General features: G+C 39.5%; 1 protein-coding gene across 8 annotated transcripts in view; it reads right to left on the bottom strand.

The window, feature by feature from the left end:
* Nucleotides 1-24,033, bottom strand: part of GRIP1 (glutamate receptor interacting protein 1) — a 309,369-nt gene that overhangs the window by 205,912 nt on the left and 79,424 nt on the right. For all 8 annotated transcript variants that reach the window (XM_024992486.2, XM_059886942.1, XM_059886943.1 and 5 more), the window contains one exon: nucleotides 8,778-8,858. In XM_024992486.2, coding sequence (XP_024848254.1) covers nucleotides 8,778-8,858 — 81 coding nt within the window. The remainder of the gene's footprint in view (nucleotides 1-8,777; nucleotides 8,859-24,033) is intronic.

Raw genomic sequence — 24,033 nt, 5'->3', positions numbered from 1 at the left:
CGTGCATGGACCTAGAGTGTGTCATCACAGTGAAGTATGTCAGAAAGAGGAAAACAAATATTTTATGTTAATGCATATATGTGGAATCTAGAAAAATGATACTGATGAACCTATTTGCAAAGCAGAAATAGAGACAGAGACACAGAGAACAAAGCTCTGGATCCCAAGCAGGGAAAGGAGGGAAGTAGGAGGAATTGCGAGATTGGGACTGACACATATACACTATTGATACTACATATAGAATAGAGAATTCATGAGAACCTACTGTATAGCACACAGAACTCTATTCAATGCTCTGTGGTGACCTACACAGGAAGGAAATCCAAAAAAGAGGGGACATATGTATACGCACAGCTGATTCACTTTGCTGCACAGTACAAACTAAAGCAACTAACCTCCAATGAAAATTAATTTAAAATTTATACTAGAAAAATATAATTAGCATATCACATTCAACATAATAAAGCTAAGGAGTCAATTTACATTCTCCGAAAATCATATTAATTATAGTCAAGGCAGAACACAGATACATAACAAACATGAAGACGACATGGGAGTGATTGAATCTGGGAAGTTGTTCTCAGTCATGTCAGCCTGATGGATAAGAAAGAGGTATTAACAGGCCCGAATGCTTTCCGTTCTATAGTAAACTATGTAAGATGGTCCTTCTATTTCCCTAGTGCAGGGACTTCCCTGGTAGTCCAGTGGTTAAGATTCCACACTCCCCCTGCAGGGAGCATGAGGCGACCCCTGCTCTTTTAGGGAACTGAGATTCCCTAAAAAGTGCACAGTGTGGCCGGCTGCTGCTGCTAAGTCACTTCAGTCGTGTCCGACTCTGTGCGACCCCACAGACGGCAGCCCATCAGGCTCCCCCGTCCCTGGGATTCTCCAGGTAAGAACACTGGAGTGGGTTGCCATTTCCTTCTCCAGTGCATGGAAGTGAAAAGTGAAAGTGAAGTCGCTCAGTCGCGTCCGACTCTTCGAGACCCCATGGACTGCAGCCCACCAGGCTCCTCCGCCCATGGGATTTTCCAGGCAAGAGTACTGGAGTGGGTTGCCACTGCCTTCTCCATGTGGCTGGTGGGGGTGGGGGGGGCAAAATATAAATATATATATGATTTCTTTCCCTAGTGTCAATCAATCCACACAACTTTCTTTTCTCTCTCTCTCAGTTGGTTTAATGTTGTGTTACAACACAGGTGTACAACACAGGTGATTCAGTTATACATATACATATATTCATTCTATTTCAGATTGTTTACACATATAGATTATTATAGAAGGTCCGTCTAGTCAAGGCTATGGTTTTTCCTGTGGTCATGTATGGATGTGAGAGTTGGACTGTGAAGAAAGCTAAGTGTGGAAGAATTGATGCTTTTGAACTGTGGTGTTGGAGAAGACTCTTGAGAGTCCCTTGGACTGCAAGGAGACCCAACCAGTCCATTCTGAAGGAGATCAGCCCTGGGATTTCTTTGGAAGGAATGATGCTAAAGCTGAAACTCCAGTACTTTGGCCACCTCATGCGAAGAGTTGACTCATTGGAAAAGACTCTGATGCTGGGAGGGATTGAGGGCAGGAGGAGAAGGGGACAACAGAGGATGAGATGGCTGGATGGCATCACTGACTCGATAGACGTGAGTCTGAGTGAACTCTGGGAGTTGGTGATGGACAGGGAGGCCTGGCGTGCTGCAATTCATGGGGTCACAAAGAGTCGGACGCGACTGAGTGACTGAACTGAACTGAGTAGCATTCCCTGTGCTACATAGATCTTTGCTGGTTAACTATTTTATCCTTACAACTTTCACCCAGTCTAACTCTCTCAAGCAACTTAACTAAAAAACCCCGAATTGACGGTCTCCCTAACTTGCAGAGCAGGAGAATTCATTTTTCCTCAGTGCCTAGGAGACAAAAAAGACTCTCTCCTTGTGTACATCTCCTTGAGCCTCCTTGTAAAATGTTTTCAGACACTGGAGGTTGTGCTGGCTCGTCAGAGTCACTCTGATCACTGTGTGTACCCAGAGCACGACATCGACGAACAGCTACCACTTCTGTAACACAGGGGGACTCGGGGAAGATCCAAGCACAGGACTAATTCATTACACATCATTTACCGTAAATTGCATGCTGGAAGAATGATTGTTTAAAAATCATTTGCTGCTGATGTACCACTTCATTATATTTCACCCGTGTTTACTAAGGCGGGAGAGAGGTTTGAACATAATAGACTGTCATTTCTCTGAATTGCTAATGAAAGCCGCAGTGCTGAACACACAAATCAAGCTGCTCATTTTTTGCCAGGCGCAATTTGAAAACTCAGTATGTACCACCAGCCACAGAGCAAAGTGGATCAGCTCTCTGGGGGAAAATCCTTCATGTGTACCTGCCATAAGAAGTAATAAGTTCTGCTTTGCATCACTCTATTTATAGACTTCAGTTATTTTCACATATTTTTTGGCCTTTTTTTCTATAGCAGCATGCATTCTCAAATGAATCAGTTTCATCTTGTCAATTTTACTGTTAAATCGGGCTTAAATATTCTCTTTAGGTGTTAGAGGACTGCAGGGACATTTTCTGTTCAAACGGGAACAAATGAGACTGAGGCGAGATCTTTGGTCTCTAAAATTCTCTAGCTTCTAACTGACCTATATTTCATTCATTAGTCTTAGGCAGCAGATGATTTCCTTAGAAATGCCACATTTGGTGCAGCCCCAAGGCCTGGGTGAATAGCTGTTTCATGGCGTACGATGAATCAGAAAATGCATGGTAAACGGAGACTATGTTGAATTTTCTTTTTTTGGTAGCAAAGTATATTAGTCATGAGGTGACCAACTCAGCACAAGGAAAACTGTCCTGCTGATCTTTGCCTGCTCATCAATTCCACAAGTATTGACTGGATCCTTACTATTTGCTAAGCACTGCTCTATGCGCTGGAGACAACAGCAGTAAACAGGACATATAAAGAACCTGACCTAGGGTATCTTACATTTTAGTGTGAGAATGAGAAAAAAAATAAATGTATCACTCAGTTTCAGATAGTGATAAGTACTATGGAAAACTAAATAAACGGAGGCATGAGCAGAATCTCCGACATATTTGTAATGCTGCCAAGAGTCTTGATTTTATGATCTTAGAAACTTGTCTCTAAAGAAGTGATATACCTTTGACAATTTCTTAAATATTCAGTAATTACAACACTTGTATCACTGTTTTGAGTTCTTGATGCTGACTGTTGGTCTTGATGCTGCTCTGGCAGGAGACTCCCTATACTGTGGTCCCCACAGTCCTCACCTGGGCCCACTGGGATGTCTTGGAGGATGTGGGGACAGCCCGACTGAGCAGCTGAGAAGCTTGCCTCTTGGCATATTCCCATATGGGTGATCCCCTCACTAAGAGCAGAGTTTGATTCAGCATCTTTGGGCAACATCTGCAGCACCCTAGCACCATATTTTTTAAAAGAATTTATTTATTATTAATTTTCTTTTTTGGTTATGCTGTGTGGCATGCAGGATCTTATTAATAGTTCCCCAATCAGGGATCAAACTCATGCCCCCATAGTGAAAGTACAGAGTCTTAACTACTGGATAGCCAGGGAAGTCCCTCATGCCTTTTTTTCCTTTAAGTTTTAATTTTTGAAATGATTTTAAAATTGTCTGAGAGCTACAGGAACACTATAAAGCACTCACTCCTTGATATCCTTCATACACACACACACACACAAACACACACACACACACAGAGACATCTCTCTCTTTTTTTTGCATTATTTGAGTGTACATTGCAAATATAATGGCCCTTTACCTCCATTGCCCTGGTTTTATTGAGATGTAACTGACAAAGCCATAAACCATTTAAAGTGTACAATGTGACGACTTGATGGGCATATGTACTGTGCAGCACCATGCTTTGTATGACATGACGCACTTGCTTGAGTCAACTGACTGGTTTCCCATTAGTGAGACATGCTCTATTTCTTGGAGTGGCTCAGTGGTGGAACCAGGCAGAGAACTAGGCCTGAAAATCAGAGGAAATGCCCTTCACCCACCTGAACAGTATTAGAGCTATAAAATCCTAGTGTAAATGTCACTCTATATATCTGCTGTAATAATGAAAATTTAGACCAATGAAGCGTCAAATTGTATGTTAACAAAGAGGAAAATGCTGAACAGAGAGGGCAGAACTTTAAAAATTCCTGTCCTTCCCTCTTAATTCAAGGTTGCCAGCTTCTCTGTGGGGCCAAGGGCACTGTATTATTTTCTACACTTTGATTTTTCAGTAGGTGTTGATGCTTCCTCAGAGAAGGCAATGGCACCCCACTCCAGTACTCTTGCCTGGAGAATCCCATGCACGGAGGAGCCTGGTAGGCTGCAGTCCATGGGGTTTCGAAGAGTTGGATACGACTGAGCGACTTCAGTTTCACTTTTCACTTTCATGTATTGGAGAAGGAAATGGCAACCCACTCCAGTGTTCTTGCCTGGAGAATCCCAGGGACGGGGAAGCCTGGTGGGCTGCCGTCTGTGGGGTCGCACAGAGTCGGACCGAAGTGACGCAGCAGCAGCAGCAGCAGCAGCGATACTTCCTGGATGTATTTGAAACAGTGTATGTGTACACATCTTGGGCTGATTAACATTTCAGACTCTCAATCTGTACATCCTCTGCAAACACCCAAATGTGAGCTACAAGAAAGATGTATCATCTTTATCCTATTACGACCAAATTGATAAATGTCTTTTCTCATACTCTAGGAGAAAAAAAATTCTTACACAAAATTTTGAGGTCTCATTTTGGCTACAGAGTTAAGATAATTTTCCTGGGGCACCAAGAATTTGGAAGTGCAATAGATATGAACACTTGACTTCTTCCTGCTTTTGTGAATTGCCCCAAAGTCTTTGCCATGACAAAAATAAGCAAAGAAAGCCATACTACCTGGAAAAAGGAGGTAAATCAAATAAATAATACATTAACTAGGTTTTCAGGTCTAGTGTGGTATCCTGTCTTTTCATGAACATTAGATAGACATGATTAAATAAGCCACAAATTATTATAAAATGTGTTAAAACAAGAGTCTGCAATAATTTGGACAAACCCTCCCATGTGGTCAAACTTTGATTCACCAGTAATCTTTCAAACAAAGGAAGATTAGACTGACAGATTTTTTTAAATAACCATAGATGTGGAATAGAATCTGCTAGTTCAAAATACTTGGAATTCATCTTCTCTTTGAAAAAGAATATGAGTAGAAATAAGGTTAAAATCTTTTTAACAGAATGTTAAATTTTTAATCTAAATTTAAACTTTAGTGTCATAGAGACAGTAATGTCATTTCTTTTCCACTATTATCATTACTAAAAATTTTATAAAACGTTATGAAAGACCAAAAAATCTTTTTTTACTCATGATGCCATAAGAGACATGATTAAAATGACAAGTTCCCAAATAACATGAAAAATGCATTTCCCCTTTATCCAAAGCAAATGCATTTTGCTCCTAAGAGATGTTTAATTTATTCTCTTTTTTGAGAAGAGATAGCAGAGGGATGAAAGGATTTACAGTTAGAATTGTCATTTAATGAAAGACACATATTTGACTTGTGATTATAAAATAATTGCTGTAACAATTTCAAGTTTAGACAGCAGTAGTGAATTTTGATATGAATGAAAAACAAATTATATTTCTGTTAACATTCAAGGTTACTTCTCTGGGTCAGAATTATTAAAAGTTACCCTTTATTATGCCATGGGAATAGTGGAACCAATGTTAAGAAATCTTCTCTATGTTTGTGTGTATGTTTACAAATATTTATTCCATGAAGCATTAGGTTTCTATAGAATTAGTTTAAAAGAACAGCTTAATCTTTCATAAAAACTTTTATAAAGAACTTTAATATGCTTTCTACTACCTTGTACTCTTCCTCCAGTCCCTCCATCAGAGAGAGTGCTCACATGAATGGTTAAATTCAATCACCATCATTGGCTCACTGGGAAGAAATGTGAGGAAAAGCCACAGTTCCTTTATAGTTTCAGCTTCTGAGTGTTTGCTTACTCCCTAGCAAATGGGGCACCAAAATGGCCCCAGGACTGCACTTGCCCTGAGAAATGCCTTTTACTGAGAAGATCCAGGGGCTAGTAGAGGGTCCAAGCCTTTTTAAAGGTCTCTTTCAGTTCGCTGGTACATTTTTCGCCTAGACACATCTTTCCTTGCCACTAGGGTGGTAATGATACTCTTGAGGGAAGTAAGGTTGGGAGGTGAGCACAGAAGAACAAAGGCTGTAAACTTGCACTTTGCTCTGTTAGCTGTCTGGTGTTGACCTTAATTTATCAGGAGGACACCTGGGGATTTTTTCAGCAAACAATAAAGAGGGTGCATTTTCCAGGTCTCTGTGCACTTCTCTCTTTTGCAGTCTCTCTCTCTCTCACCAGCACAAGAATTAACAAGTATTTTTAAGTAAGACAGTAGAAGTTTAGAACTCCAATTGTCAGAACTCAGTCAAGAAGCAGTTTCCAAAAAGTTCCTAAATTTTTTCCTTAAGATGTAACAGGAAGTCATAATCACCTATTAACTACTTTGGTTTCTTAGCCTTCTGGCTGGTGAACTCCTTTTTCTCTTGAACTGTTCTAAATAATTAAGAGGATTTTGAAGACGTCCAACCCTTTTGGCTGATACCTTTTAAGAAAGAACAAAAGTGTGTTTGTTCATGTTCAAACTCCAGGAAAATAATCTCTGATGCTATTAAAAAAAAAAGGTTCCTTGATTTCAGTAACTTTAAATTGATATAAGGGACTTCCCTAGGGGGTCCAATGCCTTAGACTCTGCTTCCAATGCAGAAGGTGCAGGTTCCATCCCAGGTTGGGGAACTAAGATCCCATGTGCTGTGTGGCACAACCAGAAAACAAAAACAAAAACAAAAAACCTACCAATTAAAAAAAAAACGTGACATAAGGAAGAACAAAAGGAAACATTCTTTTACAAAGAATCACTGTGTGTCATGAACTAAGGATTGTAATTAACAACTTCTGTGTACCTAACATGTAACTTTAAAAACTACTTACTGATTTTAAGGTAAACCCTAGCCCATAAACCTGTGTTGTAATTTAGTATGTAACACTGGAAAACCCATGAAAGGAAAATATGAGAGTAGTTCAGGGCTTCCCTTGTGGCTCAGATGGTAAAGAATCCACTGCAATGCAGAAGAGCCTGGTTTGATCCCTGTCTCTGGAAGACCCCCTGGAGAAGGGAATGGCTACCCACTCCAGCATTCTAGCCTAGAGAATCCCATTAACAGATAAGCCTGATGGGCTACAGTCCATGGGATCACAAAGATTCAGACAAAACTGAATGACCAAGCACGCATTCACACAGTCAGTGCTTTTGTTTAGTACCATATAAAGTGGAAAGGACAATGGGAAGTCTCTTTACCCCTCCCAGCAGAGGATTACTGAGTACCAGCTAATTAGAGAAGCTGAAAAGGAATTGATAGATAACTGGCATTCTTGAATTTCAAACTTTCAGGACTTCCTTATTGCTGACAAGGAGAAAGCAGAGAAGATGGCCCATAGCTGATTGCAGTAGTTTTTCTAAACATGACCAGCACTAAGAATGAAATTTTATAGGTTGGAATAGAAGAAATCTCAGCACTGGGTGAAGCCATATAATTAGAGGTTTCAAATTACTTTAGAATCTTCAAAGCACACAAACAAAGATATGGATCATTCACAATATGCCTCTTTATAAGCCATGTACTTTCATAATAAATCAAAGTCTTCATAAGAAGAAGAAATAACCACAGGTAGTTCTTATAAGTAATAATCATGAACAGGGCAGAAACTGGACTTGTCTTGCTCTTTGCTCAAGTGGAAAATTCTCCCTTTACTGACAGATTTGCCAAAGCATCCAATTTAATGTTCGAAACACTGCTTTGTTTTATCTTGAGTTGTCAAACTACTGCACTCTAAAATCCTGCCACTAAACTTTAGCTGTACTCAGTTTACTTGTATTTAATACAGACAGGCATTATTTTTGATACTAAGTGTACTATACTTTTGATACTCAATGTACTTATGCTTTTAACACTTCTCTTAAGGACAGTTGCTACCATAAGAGGTTTTCCATGAATCACCTAATTCAGATAAAGATTGAATAATATTTTCAATTTCCTTCCTACATTTATTTTAGAATGTGTGTCATTCACAAATTCAAAATTTCCAACTATGGAAGTTTGGAGGTAAAGACATTAGAAGATATTTCTTCAAAATATTTTGTGGAGGAAAAAAGGTATTATATACTGTATTACAAGAAACCTCATCACAGCTTCCTAAAGAAACAAAGTCCCAGAATTTTACAAGAATTGCTCAGTGGAAGTAAATCCAAGTTCAAAGAGACAAGAAGAAAGGAGTAATTTGTTATTCAGCATATATATGATCTGCCACAGCAATTTTGAACCACTTTGTTTGGCTGGGTTTGCCTTAGTAAAGGGATAGATGCTGCTGTGAGAATCATTTCCTGAAAACAGAGGTGAAAGTAAGTCAATGAGCGAGAGCTGATATAAATTCAAGTCATTTTACAAAGGATTTGCACACAAGATGAATTTTCACAAGTTGGCAAGCTTTTCCAGAATCTTGCTTTCATGAATGTTTTTTGAACAAGTTGTATAGAAGGCAGTCTCCATTCTATGAGATAGCATTGCCTTTTTTTTTTTTTTAAACCAAGTTGGAACTATTCAGGTCACCAAATAACAGGGATCAAAAGTAAAACAGCTGAAAAATCCAACAGTCTGGTCTAACCTGGGATGCTCTGTCTCCTCACAGCCAATGCTCCATCAGGCGGCTTTGTCTGGCTGGCGGATTTAGTGTAGGGACTCTCATCTGCAAAGGTACAATGAAGGCTTTGGTTAATTTCCATCCAGTTTCTACTGTAGTGAAGGTCTTTCAATGGATTGCAATCCTTCTGCCAGAGACAGGTGGTATGGTATGGTAGAAAGAGTCTGTAGACCTGGGTCCTAACCTGGGTTTAGCCATGGGACTTGGTCAAGTCATTTAAATATGCTCTGAACATCAGTTTACTCCCCTATGAAAGAGGGATATGCGTTCACACCCATCTCTGAGGATTGTCAGGATCAAGCTATAATGCACACGAAGGCATAGAATGGTAAGAAGTGTGTAAAAACAGTGTACAGATGATTTGCCTGTCACCTATATTCATTGATAAATAAATATCCATGAATATCAGTAACAGGAAGACAAGGAAGGAATAAAAGGGCTCAATGGGCACTAAGAATAAGCTAGTAGAAGAACAAAGGAAAGGAAAAGAAATATTATATTTCAGAGAAGCAGATGACAGAGTATTAGTATTGCAGGGGAATAAAGACACACAGAATTAGTGGGTTCCTACTGAAAGTATGAATGGGCATCCAGTGGAAAATAAAGGGAAAGGGACATTCGGAATAAGACCACAGAAGCTAGGTTAAGAATAGAGAAGGAAAGATGGTTTGGGAAAAGAAGACACATATTGCAATGAGCTGATTCGCCCTCTTAGAAAGAGATGGAAATAACTTGGAGAACCAGAGAAAGATCAGCTGAAGAGACAGAAGAACTAAAGCTCAGTGCATCTGTGACAGTTAGTCAAGAAGCTGAATGAGCAAAACATTAGGTGAAAAAAACCATACAAGCGATGGATCCATCAAATTCTAAGTAAAATGATTTTTTTTAATCTAGGAAAGGATTTAGTCTGACTTGGAATATAGGAGTAATGATCCAGGATGGCAAATATTAGAGTGAAATGGAAAGGAAATATTCTTTTTAGTCAGCATAGGACATTTGTATAGAGTAAAAGAGATGTCTGAGTGACATTAAACATTTTCAAGCATAGGATGTATACAGCCTGAGTAGATACAATGTACAATAATTACCTAGTAGATCTACTCAAGCTAGATGACCCAAAGGTTACTTCTGGTCATACTCTCAGGTTGCTTTGTTGTTGTAACAAGAAATCATTAAAGGATTAAAAACAGCATTATATTATATATGCAAACTATTAAATATAACAAGGATTTAATTCAGCAACAAGCTTTTGTCATCTGAAAACATTAACTCTCCCAACTAAGTAGTTCATGTTGCAAAATTGAGGAACTCAATTCCTCTTTAGGATATACTTCTGGTTGAAATGATTAATGATTTCTTCATAAAACTAACAAGGTCTTTGTAAGCAATGACAAAAAGGAAAGATTAACACTACTGTAAGCTACAATTAACTTAAAAAACGGCAGTCATGCTGTTTCATGTTTATATTCCATTTGTCACACAATTCTTTATATTCTTTCAACCATAAAGACAAACCACCAACGTTCAGATATCAGTACAATCAACAGTATCACTTTTGCTTATGAAGCAATAGCCTAGATCTCTGACTCTTCTCTTTGTAAATGCGATTTTGAGGATAAACACAAACCACAAAACAAAATGCCTGCCTTATATTACATAAGTCTTTGCCATTCCATGCCCACCTGCGTATCTGAACTCTTTTCTCACAATACTGACTTACTAACCAGGCCATATGCTTAACCAAACTTACTATATGCTAAAATCTGGGTTCTTTATAAAACCAATTTAAAAATGTATTTCTTTTCATTATCTAAAGCTTTGAAACCATGTATTTGATTACAGAGCACTGAGTCAGGAGATACAGATCACAACAATCAGTTTCAGGGACAGCATCTTGGAAGCCTAAAGGCTTTCTCAAGTTTTCAATTTGTCTAGACTCTAGCCAATTAAAGTCTTGAGTTGAATCCAGTGTTGGATTTTCTTACAGGGCAGCAAGAGATCTGACCAGGAGACTCTGGGGTGCTTTGCATTTGATGCTCTATTTTAAGGAGCTATGTCTTTAGAAAGTTACCTAGTTTGCATTATAGAAGTAGTCAACCCTGGCAAAACTGTTTTCTTACTTATATTGGAGAACCATTTCCTTGATTTAGAGCTGAAATAGTCTAGTTATGCACATCCTTAAAAGGTTGAAACTGAATTATAGATGGCCACCTGGCCAGCCTCTGCTTATCCATTGCCCAGCCCCTGACCGCACTCCAGTGTTAAGACCATCCTTATCGAGCACAGATGAAAGTAAACAATTACCTAGAAGCCAAAATTTGCATTGGTTGAAGGATCAGACCAAAATAAGTTCGATATTATCTAAGAATAGGTTTCTGAAGTCAGTCAGGATGAAGGCAATAATTCCTAATGCAAATGAGGCAGAATCTTGGCAACCTTCATCAGGAGAGTTAAGGTGAGCACAGCAACAGAGCAGCATGGCACCTTTTAACATTTATTTTTAAAGAAACTTTTCCCAGGAACATCTGTTTAATTTAAACCCCTAGGAGGTATCATAGGTCTTTTATAAAAACCTACCCATCAGAGAATGGGCATCAGTTCTCTTGATGTGATTTATTCCAAGTCAAATCTTGACTCAAACTTTGAAAATAGAAATGGAGGGAAGACACTGAATGAATCAGTGGCTGATACCTCTGTAATATTAGGTTGGTACCAATGTAATTGTGGCTTCAGACTGTGAATTTTAAATCATTAGTACTAGGCTCAAACACATATTTATTCATCAAAATAGGAACCATTACAATCAAAACATTTTTGCCGAAGAGAAATAAGTTTGCCTATTCTTGTAGTGTAAAAATTGGTGTCCTGGGATTCCAGAACTCTTGGAAAGCATTTTCTGCCTCTTGCTGGCTGTGGAAGCATTTTCCCTGCAAAATGCTATCAAGATGCTAGAAGAAGTGGTAGTCAGTTGCCAAGAGGTCAGGTGAATATAGTCGAATAGGCGAACCATTGTAGACTAATTTGTTCAACTTTTGAAGCGTTGCTTGCGTGATGTGCAGTTGGGCACTGTAGTGGAGAAGAATTGGGCCCATTCTGTTGACCAATTCCAGCTGCGGGCATTGCAGTTTTTGGTGCATCTCATTGATTTGCTGAGCATACTTCTCAGATGTAATGGTTCTGCCGGGATTCAGAATGCTGCAGTGGATCAGATCAGCAGCAGATCACTGAATAGTGACCATGACCTTTTTTTTGGTGCATGTTTGGCTTTCAGAAGTGCTTCTTCTTGGTTCATCCATTGAGCTAATCATTGCCAGTTGTCCTGTAAAATCCACTTTTCACCGCATGTCACAATTCAATCAAGAAATGGTTTGTTGTTGTTGCACAGAATAAGAGAAAAAATATTTTTTTGTCTAACATCATTTCCATAGTTTAATAAGTCATTAGTACAAAAACATAAAGCAAGAAATGCACATTAAAATGATGTATAATATAACCACATTTAATAATGGATTGTAATATCAAATGGCAAAGTTCAACAATGCAAAACCGCAATTACTTTTGCACGAATCAAATACAATGGAATATTACTCAGCCATAAAAAGAAAAGAAATAGTGCCATTTGCAGAGATGAGGATGGACCTGGAAATTTTCATACAGAGTGAAGTCAAACAAAGATAAATATAATCTGATATCACCTTTGTGGAATCTAAGATAGGACACAAATGAGTCTATCTACAAAACAGAAATAGACTCACAGACTTGTGGTTGCCAATGCGGGGGATGGAGAGATGGACTGGGAGTCTGGGGTTAGTAGATGCACACTGTTACATTTAGAATGGATAAACAATAGGAGCTTACTGTATAGCACAGAGAACTATATCCAGTCTCCTGGGATAAACCATAATGGAAAAGAATATAAAATAAGAATGTTCATATGTTTATAAATGAGTCACTTGGCTGTACAACAGAAATTAGAGCAACATTGTAAATCAACTATGTTTCAATTTAAAATGTAAAAAATAAAATAAATGCCAATACAATTAATTCACTGTTGCTTAGTAAAGGGCTCAAAAGTTTCAGTGAATTACAAGATCTATGTTAATACTTTTCGTTTATCAGGAAGACACTAAATAGGCTTTCAAGTTCCAACTAATTCCATAAGTGAATTAAAAAATAGGTGAAATAACAAAAAAGGAGTCAATCTATAGATAGTTCTAGGACAGTGCCCATCCCCTAGTATGCATTCATTAAACATTTGCTGATAGACAATTAAATTGTATTTAACTTTTCAAATTAGAGCATTTATTGTAAACAAGCAACCTGAAGAAAGTCAAATACTTGTTATTAACTAACCTCCCTCCTCCCTCTGATTTCTTTTTCTAGGTTTACACCTATTCGTTTTAAAGCCATATCACCATCTACTAGTTATTAAGTATTGCCTTATTGCATGTTCAAAATTTGTGACTATTTATAAAAATATATTGAAATATATTTCCTTTAATTTCCATTCAGACTACAGAAGGTTTATTGAGTAACCTTTAACATAATGCCTTTAAACAAAAGAATTCCAATTTTTATACCAGACTTCCCACCTTGACTTTATGATTATTAGCAAGGGATCCTTATGGAAAGTTGCTACAGGACAAAGAAGGCATTCAGCAAGTGAGTCAACGTGGCAAGTAATCATCAAGGGCATCACAGGGTATTGGCCTTTTAAAGAACTGTTGGCCTTTTAAAATGGCATCATAGCAGCTAGATAATCACTGTCACATATGATGGCTGCCCACTGCCACTGGTCATAACAAGAAAGAGCATGGGTCCCCTTTATGGTGACACCCCTAAGAGGCTAGGGAAAATGCCCTCCATTAAATGGAGAATGGACACTGTGACAGAGACAGAAAGGGCTTAGTCAAGCATATACTTAAAACAGAAGTTGAACAATGGGGGGACCATCTGTCCCTCCCATTCCTCCTAATTTGACCAGTCTCCTTATGTACTAAACACAGGAGGGGCAAACACAGATCATTTGTTTTGATTACATGTTCCAAGTGAAGCTGGTATTTACAAACTTGGCAAGCAAACAGCAGGCACCCAAGAAGCAGGGCTTCATTCTGCATCATGACCAAAGCTCAGATTGGAGCTGGGAGAATCCCATCTTGAGGAATGGACTCATGTCCCCTCATGTTCTTGTAACCTTGAACGGTTGCCTAGCATCAAATACCACCCATGTGTAATCAGGCTAGTCCTTGTCTCCATCTTCTACTTCTCCTATTCTGAGTCTGGGCTTTTTCCCAGAGGAACCAGATATGACTATAGTTTTAAGAATCTCTAGCTGTGTTCAGGGCTTTGTTGAAAAAAAAATTAAATTTCCTTTGGCTGAGACTAATCAGCCTATGCTAAACAATTTCTAACAACTAATTATGCACAATCGAGGCACCTGCTAAGCCAGCAGATCCCTCAACTTCTTGATTAGGAAAAAAAAGAGGCATTTTGTGCAATTACACATTATGACCATTTCCTAGCAGCAGGGAGACAGCCAGCTCATGCCACAACGCTCATGTACATCCTTAAGAGCAGGGGAGAAAACTGTTTTTCGTGATTGAACAAAATGACTTCCACTATGAAGGAAGTAATGTGTCCATAGAATTTGATTGCATTTCACAAATTTTAGTGCCTACTATGTGCGAGGGCTTCCCGGGTAGCTCAGCAGATAAAGAATCTTCCTGCAATGCAGGAGACCTCGGTTTGATTCCTGGGTCGGGAAGTTCCCCTGGAATAGGGGATAGGGTACCCACTGCAGTGTTCTTGGGCTTCCTTGGTAGCTCAGACAGTAAAAAATCTGCCTGCAATGTGGGAGACCTGGGTTTGATCCCTGGGTTGAGAATATTCCTTGGAAAAGGGCATGGCAATCCACTCCAGTATTCTTGCCTGGAGAATCCCTATGGACAGAGGAGCCTGGCGGGCTACAGTCCATGGGGTCTCAAAGAGTTGAATACAACTAAGCACAGCACATGTGCAAACTAAGAAAGTGGATATATGACAATGAGACTTTAAGTGGAATGGTGATGGAAGAATCCTTATTACTTCCTAGGATTGAGACTGGAGCATATACTTCATTAGCTGAGGAGAGAAATAGGCAAGGGCTTACGGTACCAGTGGAGGTGGGAACAGGAGGAGAAAGGAAGCTACATCGCGATGAATTAATACAGAATTTTGCAATCAGAAAAATCAAGAAACAAGCGATGTTAATTGCCAGTTAACCTGGAAGTTTTGTGTGGTGTGGAACCATAATCTTTTCAGTATTTGGGTTCTGTGAACATCTTACTCCAGCCCAGCAGGAATATATTATAGGTTGGCTGTTTCTCTCTTTCTCTTTTTTAAAGTTTAATCAACATGGTCTTGATAGAAAAGACAAAATAGTATAAGGAAGAAAAATCACAGCACTGTGCATCTAAAACAGGACAAGCAAAATAAAAAACTAACAAAATATATTTTAAAAATTTGCCTGGTGCCTCAGATAGCAAAGAATCTGCCTGCTAATGCAGGAGACACAAGTTCGATCCCTGGATTGGGAAGATCCCCTGGAGAAGGGAATGGCAACCCACTCCAGTATTCTTGCCTGGAAAATCCCATGGATAAAGGAGACTGGTGGGCTACAGTCCAGGGGATCACAAAAAGTCAGATATGTCTGAGTGACTAACACACACACACACACACAGACACAAATCTATAAAAAAATTTTTTTAAAGAAATAATTCATCACATTCAGTTGGGTTATATTGAATAGGCATACATTGTTAACATTGTTAACATGTGAAAATCAGTTACTGCAATTCAGAAAATTTCACAGAATGAAGGAGATAAAGAGAACTACTATCACAAAAGATTCAGAAAAAGCATTTGATAAAATTCAACATATATTCATGATATAAAACTCAGACAAAGAAGCATCTTTACTCTTGAAAACAGTTGATAAACTGTGGCCCTAAGACAGTGCAGCTCATCCTTGTTACGAAATGGGAGCACATTGCACAGTGCTACAGACATTCATTTGCATTTCATCTCCGGTTGTTTCTTGGCTCCATTGTCACTTTGTAGTAGAAACCGAGATTGACAATGGAGCCAAAAAGCAGCCAGAGATAATATGTTTCTCTCTTTTTGACATCAGACCTCTAGTTCAGTTTCTGCCTTGCTGGTTTGATGGCTTACTCTAAAATTTAAGCAAGATTCCCTGAGGGCTGGCTGGCACAAGGTTTTGATCACAGACCTTAATCCTGTCTTTCTCCACTTATCAAAACAAGATATAACTACAAGCATAGGGTCCTGCATAATTTAAAGAAATGCAAACAGAATCATATGGCCAAATATCCTTCTGCAATCTGAAACAGTTCTTAATTCCTGATTAAAATGACCCTGTTTTTCTAGGGCAAATGAAATGTACACCCTTAATCTTCCCTAGAGTCAGAGGATTCTGGGTGCTACATAGGCTTTAGCGCTATTGCTTTGGCATGAATTCTTGAGAATGAATTGACTTCATTTCCTTCCCTAATGGGATAAAGTGATCCACACAACTAGGTTTAAAGCAGAAGGGAGCAAGAATGATCTGAGCTTGAAGGTAGGAGGCAGAAGGTAGCGTGTTTTTCCATTACAGTCTCTTTCCTATTAGGAGATGATTTCCTCTCTCCAACCTTCTATTTCCTCCTCTCTTTGGTCATTTGTTTTGTCTGCATGGCTCCATTGTCTATCCTTGACTCAGCAGGTTTCCTTACACCTAGGTACTTTATATTCTTAAAGGGGATCAGGTCTTTTGATTTTGAACATTAAAAAAAACAGTCATTCAACAGAACAAATTCATTTTAAAAACGAATGTCTGGTGGTTTCTTCACAATGACAGACTGTCCTCTAAAATTATATTAATTACAGTCACATCACCATCTCAGGAATTCAATATTACAGCTAAAAAGAATACCAACCATACACCTGTATTGCTACTGGCCTGTCTTATAAGACCATCTGTCTCCTTCACAGCTCCATTATCCAACACCTTGTTACTCAAAATGAGGTTCACAGATGAGGGCATTGGCATTACCTAGGAGCTTATCAGAAGGCAATGGCACCCCACTCCAGTACTCTTGCCTGGAAAATCCCATGGACAGAGGAGCCTGGTAGGCTGCAGTCCATGGGGTCGCTGAGAGTCGGACACGACTGAGTGACTTCACTTTCACTTTTCACTTTCATGCATTGGAGAAGGAAATGGCAACCTACTCCAGTGTTCTTGCCTGGAGAATCCCAGGGATGGCGGAGCCTGGTGGGCTGCCGTCTGTGGGGTTGCACAGAGTCGGACACGACTGCAGCGACTTAGCAGCAGCAGCAGCAGGAGCTTATCAGAAATGGAGAATCTCAGACCTCATTCAGACCTATGCAATCAGAGCCTGCATTTAATGAAATCTCCAGATGATCTCTACACACGTTAAAGTTTGGTATTCTGTGCTAAGTCGCTTCAGTCCTGTCCGACTCTGTGACCCTATGGACTGTAGCCCACAAGGCTCCACAGTCCTTGAAATTCTTCAGGCAAGAATACTGAAATGGGTTGCCATTTCCTTCTCCATGGGATCTTCCTGACCAGGGATTGAACCTGCATCTCTTAAGTCTCCTACATTGGCAGGAGGGTTCTTTACCACTAGCAGAAGTTTGGAAAGATCTCTTCTAATTGATTTGAAAAACAGCAAAGGCACAGGTAGTGAGGATCCATCTGTGCTGTTACCTGACGGCGTCACTGGCAGCCCACAAAGAAGCTGGCAAAATGGCTTCAATATTATCCCTAGACCTCAAATACCAGAATTATGAAACTGCCTATGGAATGAATTCCTCAAATGAAAATGAAAACTTCTCCAAGGCTGTGGTTTTGAGTGAATTTCATCTTCTCCAGATCCACTTTAAACTCTTTAACAGTCCTAACATGGCTGATTTACAGGGGTATCTGGATACATCTAAGGTCAGATTATCTGGAGAAGTTGATTGATTGTAATAATAATAATGATTAGTTAATTTACACCTTAAAATGGAGACAGAAAATAGCATTGAGTTCCTACCCCCAAGCTAGTAAAGAACAGCTGAAAATGAAAACTCATATTCCACCTTGAAGCAGGGACATGGAAGAAGAACCTTCTATGGTGGTGGTTGTTTAGTCACTAAGTCGTGTCCAACTCTTTGTGACCCTACGACCTGTAGCCCATCAGGTTCCTCTTTACATGGGATTTCCTAGGCAAGAATACTGGAATGGGTTGCCATTTCCTTCTCCAGGGGATCTTCCTGACCCAGGGATCGAAACTGCTTGGCTGGTGGATTCTTTACTGTTGAGCCACCGGGGGAGCTCCATTTTCCAAGGCACTATCTCCTTAAACTCTTTTTACTTCAGACACAAAGTCACTTCCTTAGTCTGCAAAGAAGGCCTCCAGCACAGAACCTGACCTATGATCTTCACTTGGGAGTAAATAGGATCACAGTGGCCCCCCAGCATCTGGTTAACCTTGTGGAGTGGTCTGTGCTAACTGCTGTTCCATGATGCCTGCGGGGTTTTTGGAAGAGTCATATCTGGAGCCAGGTTAATTTGCAAATCCTCTCTGAAATTAACGAGCATGAAATTGCACATTTCCTGCCTCTGGCATTCCTATTGCTCATGAGTCTGAATCACAAATGATAATTCCTATGCTTCTTCCTAGTATTGTTTCCAGCAAGGACAGATGAACAAGAGTCACAGATTGGCCTCATCACTATAAATTTCTAGAGGAATGGACTCTATGCCAAAAAAGTCATTTTCGTTACCATATCAGATCCCAGTTTAAAACTTAAAAATTTTAAATTTAGTACAGCTTCTATATTTTCTATATATAAAGAAGCGTATCTGCTTTAAATCTTTGGCTTGACCATCATATTATGCCAGCTGACATTCTTCATACCTCAACATTATGAAATACACATAGTTCAGAAAGTTCAGGCTTATTCCCTGGTGGCTCAGAGGTTAAAGCGTCTGCCTGCAATGCAGGAGACATGGGTTCGATCCCTGGGTCGGGAAGATCCCCTGGAGAAGGAAATGGCAACCCACTCCAGTATTCTTGCCTGGAGAATCCCATGGATGGAGGAGCCTGGTGGGCTACAGTCCACGGGGTCGCAAAGAGTCGGACACGACTTAGCGACTTCACTTCATTCAGTAAATTCTAAGCATTAGAATAATAATCTGGATGTGTGTTTGTGTGTGTGTGTTAGTCTCTCAGTCATGTCTGATTCTTTGTGATGCCATGGACTGTAGCCTGCCAGTCTCCTCTGTCTATGGAATTTCCCAGGTAAGGATACTGGAGTGAGTTGCCATGTCCTTCTCCAGGGGATCTTCCCGACACAGGGATTGAATCTTGGTCTCCTTCACCTCTATTTTGCCCCTTCGCTAGGCCTTTTTTTGCATTTCTAATATAAACTACAGACAAAAAGATGGAGCTTTTTGTAAAATCAGGTCTCTCCAAGAATTTTTTTTTTACATGATATAACTGCAAATGTTTTTAGATTTAGAAATTTTCAGTATAGTGGTTTCTGGAATAGGGTCAAGATTGATGGGAAAATGAGAGGAAGCAAAACGCAATCTGAATGACTTTATTCTAAGAGATCTGAATTTGTGCCAGTGTGTGGCTAAATGCCGGGTGTCATTGGAAGACTAAGAATGAGTCACATTTGTCTGTGGAGTGGAGCATTCTTGTCTAGGTTTGATTATCATGAAAACAGCCTTTCAAGCCTTCACCTGCTGCCCTGACAATCAGGAACATGACAACATTTTAACTAAGGTAACTTTCCAATCTGGTTCAGTGGCTCAGTATTTTTCTTTCTTTCTCTTCTTTTCTTTTCCATTAACCAAACATTGTGTAAATGGAAAAAAATGTCAACTGCTGGAAAATTACATTATACAAATAAATGATCAGATACTGCTACTACTGCTGACAAATTCCTAATGAAACTAGAAAAATAAATATTGTCACCACTGTCCAGACTCAGTTTCCAATACAGGAGCTGAAAATCTGTCTCTTTATCTAGCATGCTAGAGCAATAGTTTGGAGCTTGGAGCACGGACTCTTTCCCCAGGGTCATTGATCTGACTGCAGAACGAGGACCATGCATGTGTCAAAACCCCGTGTGACCACCAACTCCTTCCTTCACGGACTGATGTGTGCAGTGGTCTTAGAATGAATACTCCAAAGAATGTTCCAATATGCTGAGGGAAAGTAACATTTTTTACTGAGATTCTACTTTCATTAATAATCAAAACACCAAGAGACAAGACTTTGTGGTAATGGAGAAAATGGATTAAGCCAGAAGCTATCAGAGCACAAAGTAGAGGGAAGGAAAAGTAAACCTCAGATTGAAGCCCTGGGTTGTACATGAGGGACACAAATAACATGAAGAAAAAAGCAAACTGAGTCAACCAGAAGTTTCTGTCAATAATACTGATACTCCTACACACAATGATGGCAAATACTTACTGAGGATTCCCTGTGTGACAGCATGAACCTAAGTCCTTTATATGTGTATCTATCTTTTTTCATCTCAACCACTCAGTAATATTTAAAATTGCAACAACAAAAAAAGATAAATTCATTTTACAAAAGCAGTCCTGGTTTTAAGGAAGAACTGGCCAGGCTAATGGTAGATTCCATGGTGAATTCTAAATGGCACAGCTATTATATCACTGCTGAACAACGTGGCCATACATATACATGCCTAGCACTGTGCTTAGTACTTCATTTACATTGTCAGTACTTATGACAATGTAACTGCACAGGTATAGGTAGAATTAATGCTTCTGAAAATTTGAGGATACAGAGGTTTAGGGAGACGAAATAAGGTGCCTAAATGTTCCCAGGAAGCAAAGGGTAGAAGTAAAGCTTTAACTTACATGCTCTTTACCACAAATTCATCCAAACTCGATTCACATCTTTTTTTTTACAGTGTTCGTTTGTGTGTGTGTAAAGAAAGGCACATTTTCATATAGTGGTCACTACTGGATGTACTCTGGGTGACTCTATACCACTGATACAGGGTAGGGACTTGGAACTATATTTGAAGAGTCCCTAAAGTTTCAGTTGAGAAAACAACGTATCATTTCTAGAAGTTTTAAAATCTACTTCCTTCTCATGAATTCTTGGCTTACTTTATAAGATTCAGTTTTCTTTTCCAGAACATAAACAAATCACTTGAAAGAATGCCTTTTAGCCAAGAAGTTCTAAGCATTTTAGGAGATGAAATTTGGCTGAATTTATCTCTCAAACTCCTTCTCTATGCCCACCATGCTCACTGAGAGAGTATTTACTATGAACTGGCTCCTCCAAGTGGTTTATCACCTCAAAATGAATCAGTAGTGGGACCCTTATTTTCTCCTTGTATTCCAGACAACATGTTCAGAGCCTGCTGCTTACAGTATTTCAAGCCTTTCATTAGTGTTCATGCAGCTAGAGGGGTAACACAGATCTTAGACCAGGTGACATGGAGCAATGCAATGAAGAAAATGGTGGGATAACTTGTGTGGTTGGCAATGGAGATGATTGAATCTGTCTTTTTTCTCCCTCTGGCTCTTACAGCCCACCTCTACAAATAGCTGGGCTCCAGAGTAGGAGGCTGCAACCTCTGTTCTCAGACTCTGGAGAGGCTCTGTGCATCAAGGTCATTGGGCAGATAGGCGCAGACTCTTTCCTAAACTAAATTTCACAGAGAACTTTTGGAAACCAGAGGAGCACCCATCGGCCATTCTTTCCAAGACTGTCATCTCTTTTGGTTTTGGCTCATTTCAGGACCTATCTCTGGGCTCCCTTTTTGATAGGTTTTTAGTTTTGAAAATTCCAAGATTTAAGTCAAGTTTCTAGGTGTGAGCTAGTGTTGCTATATACTATTTTAGAGCCAACACCTTTTTCCACCCGGGCTTTGGAGTGAGAATCACATTTAGATGCCTTGAGAGTAACATATTTCACACATATGCCTTGAGTTGTCACGTATTTTGCTTTATTAATTCATTGCTAGGTCAAGCAATAGCAGATGACTGCTTATCAAACAGATGACATGTTTTTAATGCATGATTAAAGCAGGATTTATCATGCCTGTCAGAAGCCAAGAAGCCTGTGATGTTCATTATTTAAAGCTGTACTTTAGAGACTCTCTGGTTTTACCTTGAGAGGTGGTGATTAGACAGACAAAACCTTACCAGGGTGTTAGACAAGATATAGCTTTTGCATGGAAAACACAAAACTTATTTTTAATACACTAGAATTTTACTATAAAGCAATTTTCGTAGTTCATACTGCACTGCCACTTATTAGTTATGTTGTCTTGGACAAGTCCCTTCTCTCTGAGCTTCAGTTTCCTCACCTATCGAATGGAAATAGTACCTATTTCATAGAATTGCTGTGAGGACTGAATACAATTATGTAAACAAAGCACCAGGACTAGCTGATTTTCAAGAGGGGGTGGTTACATCACTTTTATCTATCTGGTGAATGAAGAAGCAGAGTGACAGACCAGGCTTAACAAGGATCCCACAGCAACAGTTCTTTATCGTTTGAGCCACCAGGGAAGCCCTGGTGAATTGATGCTTTTAAACTGTGGTGCTGGAGAAGACTCTTGAGAGTCCCTGGACTGCAAGGAGATCAAACCAGTCAATACTAAAGAAAATCAACCTTGAATATTCATTGGAAGGACTGATGCAGAAGTTGAAGCTCCAATACAGTGGCCACCTGATGCAAAGAGCTGACTGATTGGAAAAGACCCTGATGCTGGGAAAGACTGAGGGTGGGAGGAGAAGAGGGTGACAGAGGATGAGATGGTTGGATAACATCACTGACTCAATGGACATGAGTTTGAGCAAATTCCGGGCAATAGTGAAGGACAGGGAAGCCTGGTGTGCTGCAGTCCATGGGATCACAAAGAGTTGGATATGACTGAGTGATTGGACAACAGTTCAGTTCAGTCGCTCAGTCGTGTCTGACTCTTTGCGACCCCATGGACTTCAGCACGCCAGGCCTCCCTGTCCATTACCAACTCCTAGAGCTTACTCAAACTCATGTCCATTAAATCGGTGATGCCATCTAACCATCTCATCCTCTGTTGTCCCCTTCTCCTTCCACCTTCAATCCTTCCCAGCATCAGGGTCTTTTCAAATGAGTCAGTTCTATGAATTAGGTGGCCAAAGTACTGGAGTTTCAGCTTCAGCATCAGTCCTTCCAATGAATATTTAGGACTGATTTCCTTTAGGATGGCCTGGTTGGATCTCCTTGCTGTCCAAGCGACTCTCAAGAGTCTTCTCTAACACCACAGTTCAAAAGCATCAATTCAACACAGAACAACAACACAGCAACAAATACATGTTCCCATGACATTACTTACTGCACCATCTTGCAATAATCAATCTGCTTATCTCCAAGGTATGAACTCCTTTAGGCGGGAATTTTCTTCCATAGTCACAGATATTATTATCCCCATTTTTACAGATGAGAAAACTGAATCTCAGGGAAGTTAAAAATCTCAGGCTAAACAGCTAATAAGTGGCACAGACATGATTCTACCTGACAGGAAAGACCATTCTTTTCCCATTAGTGTCCCACTGCCTCAATAAAAAGAGTCTCCATGACAAACAGACCTTAGTGGAGAGGAAAGTCTGTAATTGGGCCACAACAAACTAATCTGAGTGTTGCCCAAACCTGTCCTTCCACCTTCTATCATAATAAAGATGTGAACATTTGACATATCTTTTTTCCAAGGCCTTGGGCTACTATTTGCTGAATTTCTGGTTGGAGAAATTCACTGATATTAAGTGGTCTATTATGACTCAATTTGTCAGTGGCAAAATAAAAATTAAAACCTAGGTACCTAGATTTAATAGCCCAAAGATTATCAAATTATCTTCATTTGTTTCTGAGGCCAATTATTCAGACATACAATTTCCTCATGAATTACTTGCTTGTCTAACTCTCCTTGGGTTATGTCTACTTCATCAACTTCATGACTTTTCCCCATAAATCTTGCCTGAGCAAAGATTCAGCTTTCATAGTTAATTAGGACAAACAAGGAAAATGCAATTCAACTCTACAAAATGTGAATGTTTAATTTTCAACTGATTTTGTAGCATTATACTCAGTAGGACTCTTCCAATTTTCCAATTAAAGAGTTACTGACATGTACAAACATCTAG

Source organism: Bos taurus, chromosome 5 (genome assembly GCF_002263795.3).
Source record: "Bos taurus isolate L1 Dominette 01449 registration number 42190680 breed Hereford chromosome 5, ARS-UCD2.0, whole genome shotgun sequence".
NCBI lineage: Eukaryota > Metazoa > Chordata > Mammalia > Artiodactyla > Bovidae > Bos > Bos taurus.
The sequence above is the reverse complement of the archived record's forward strand: the minus strand, read 5'-3'. Positions and strand labels throughout refer to the sequence as shown.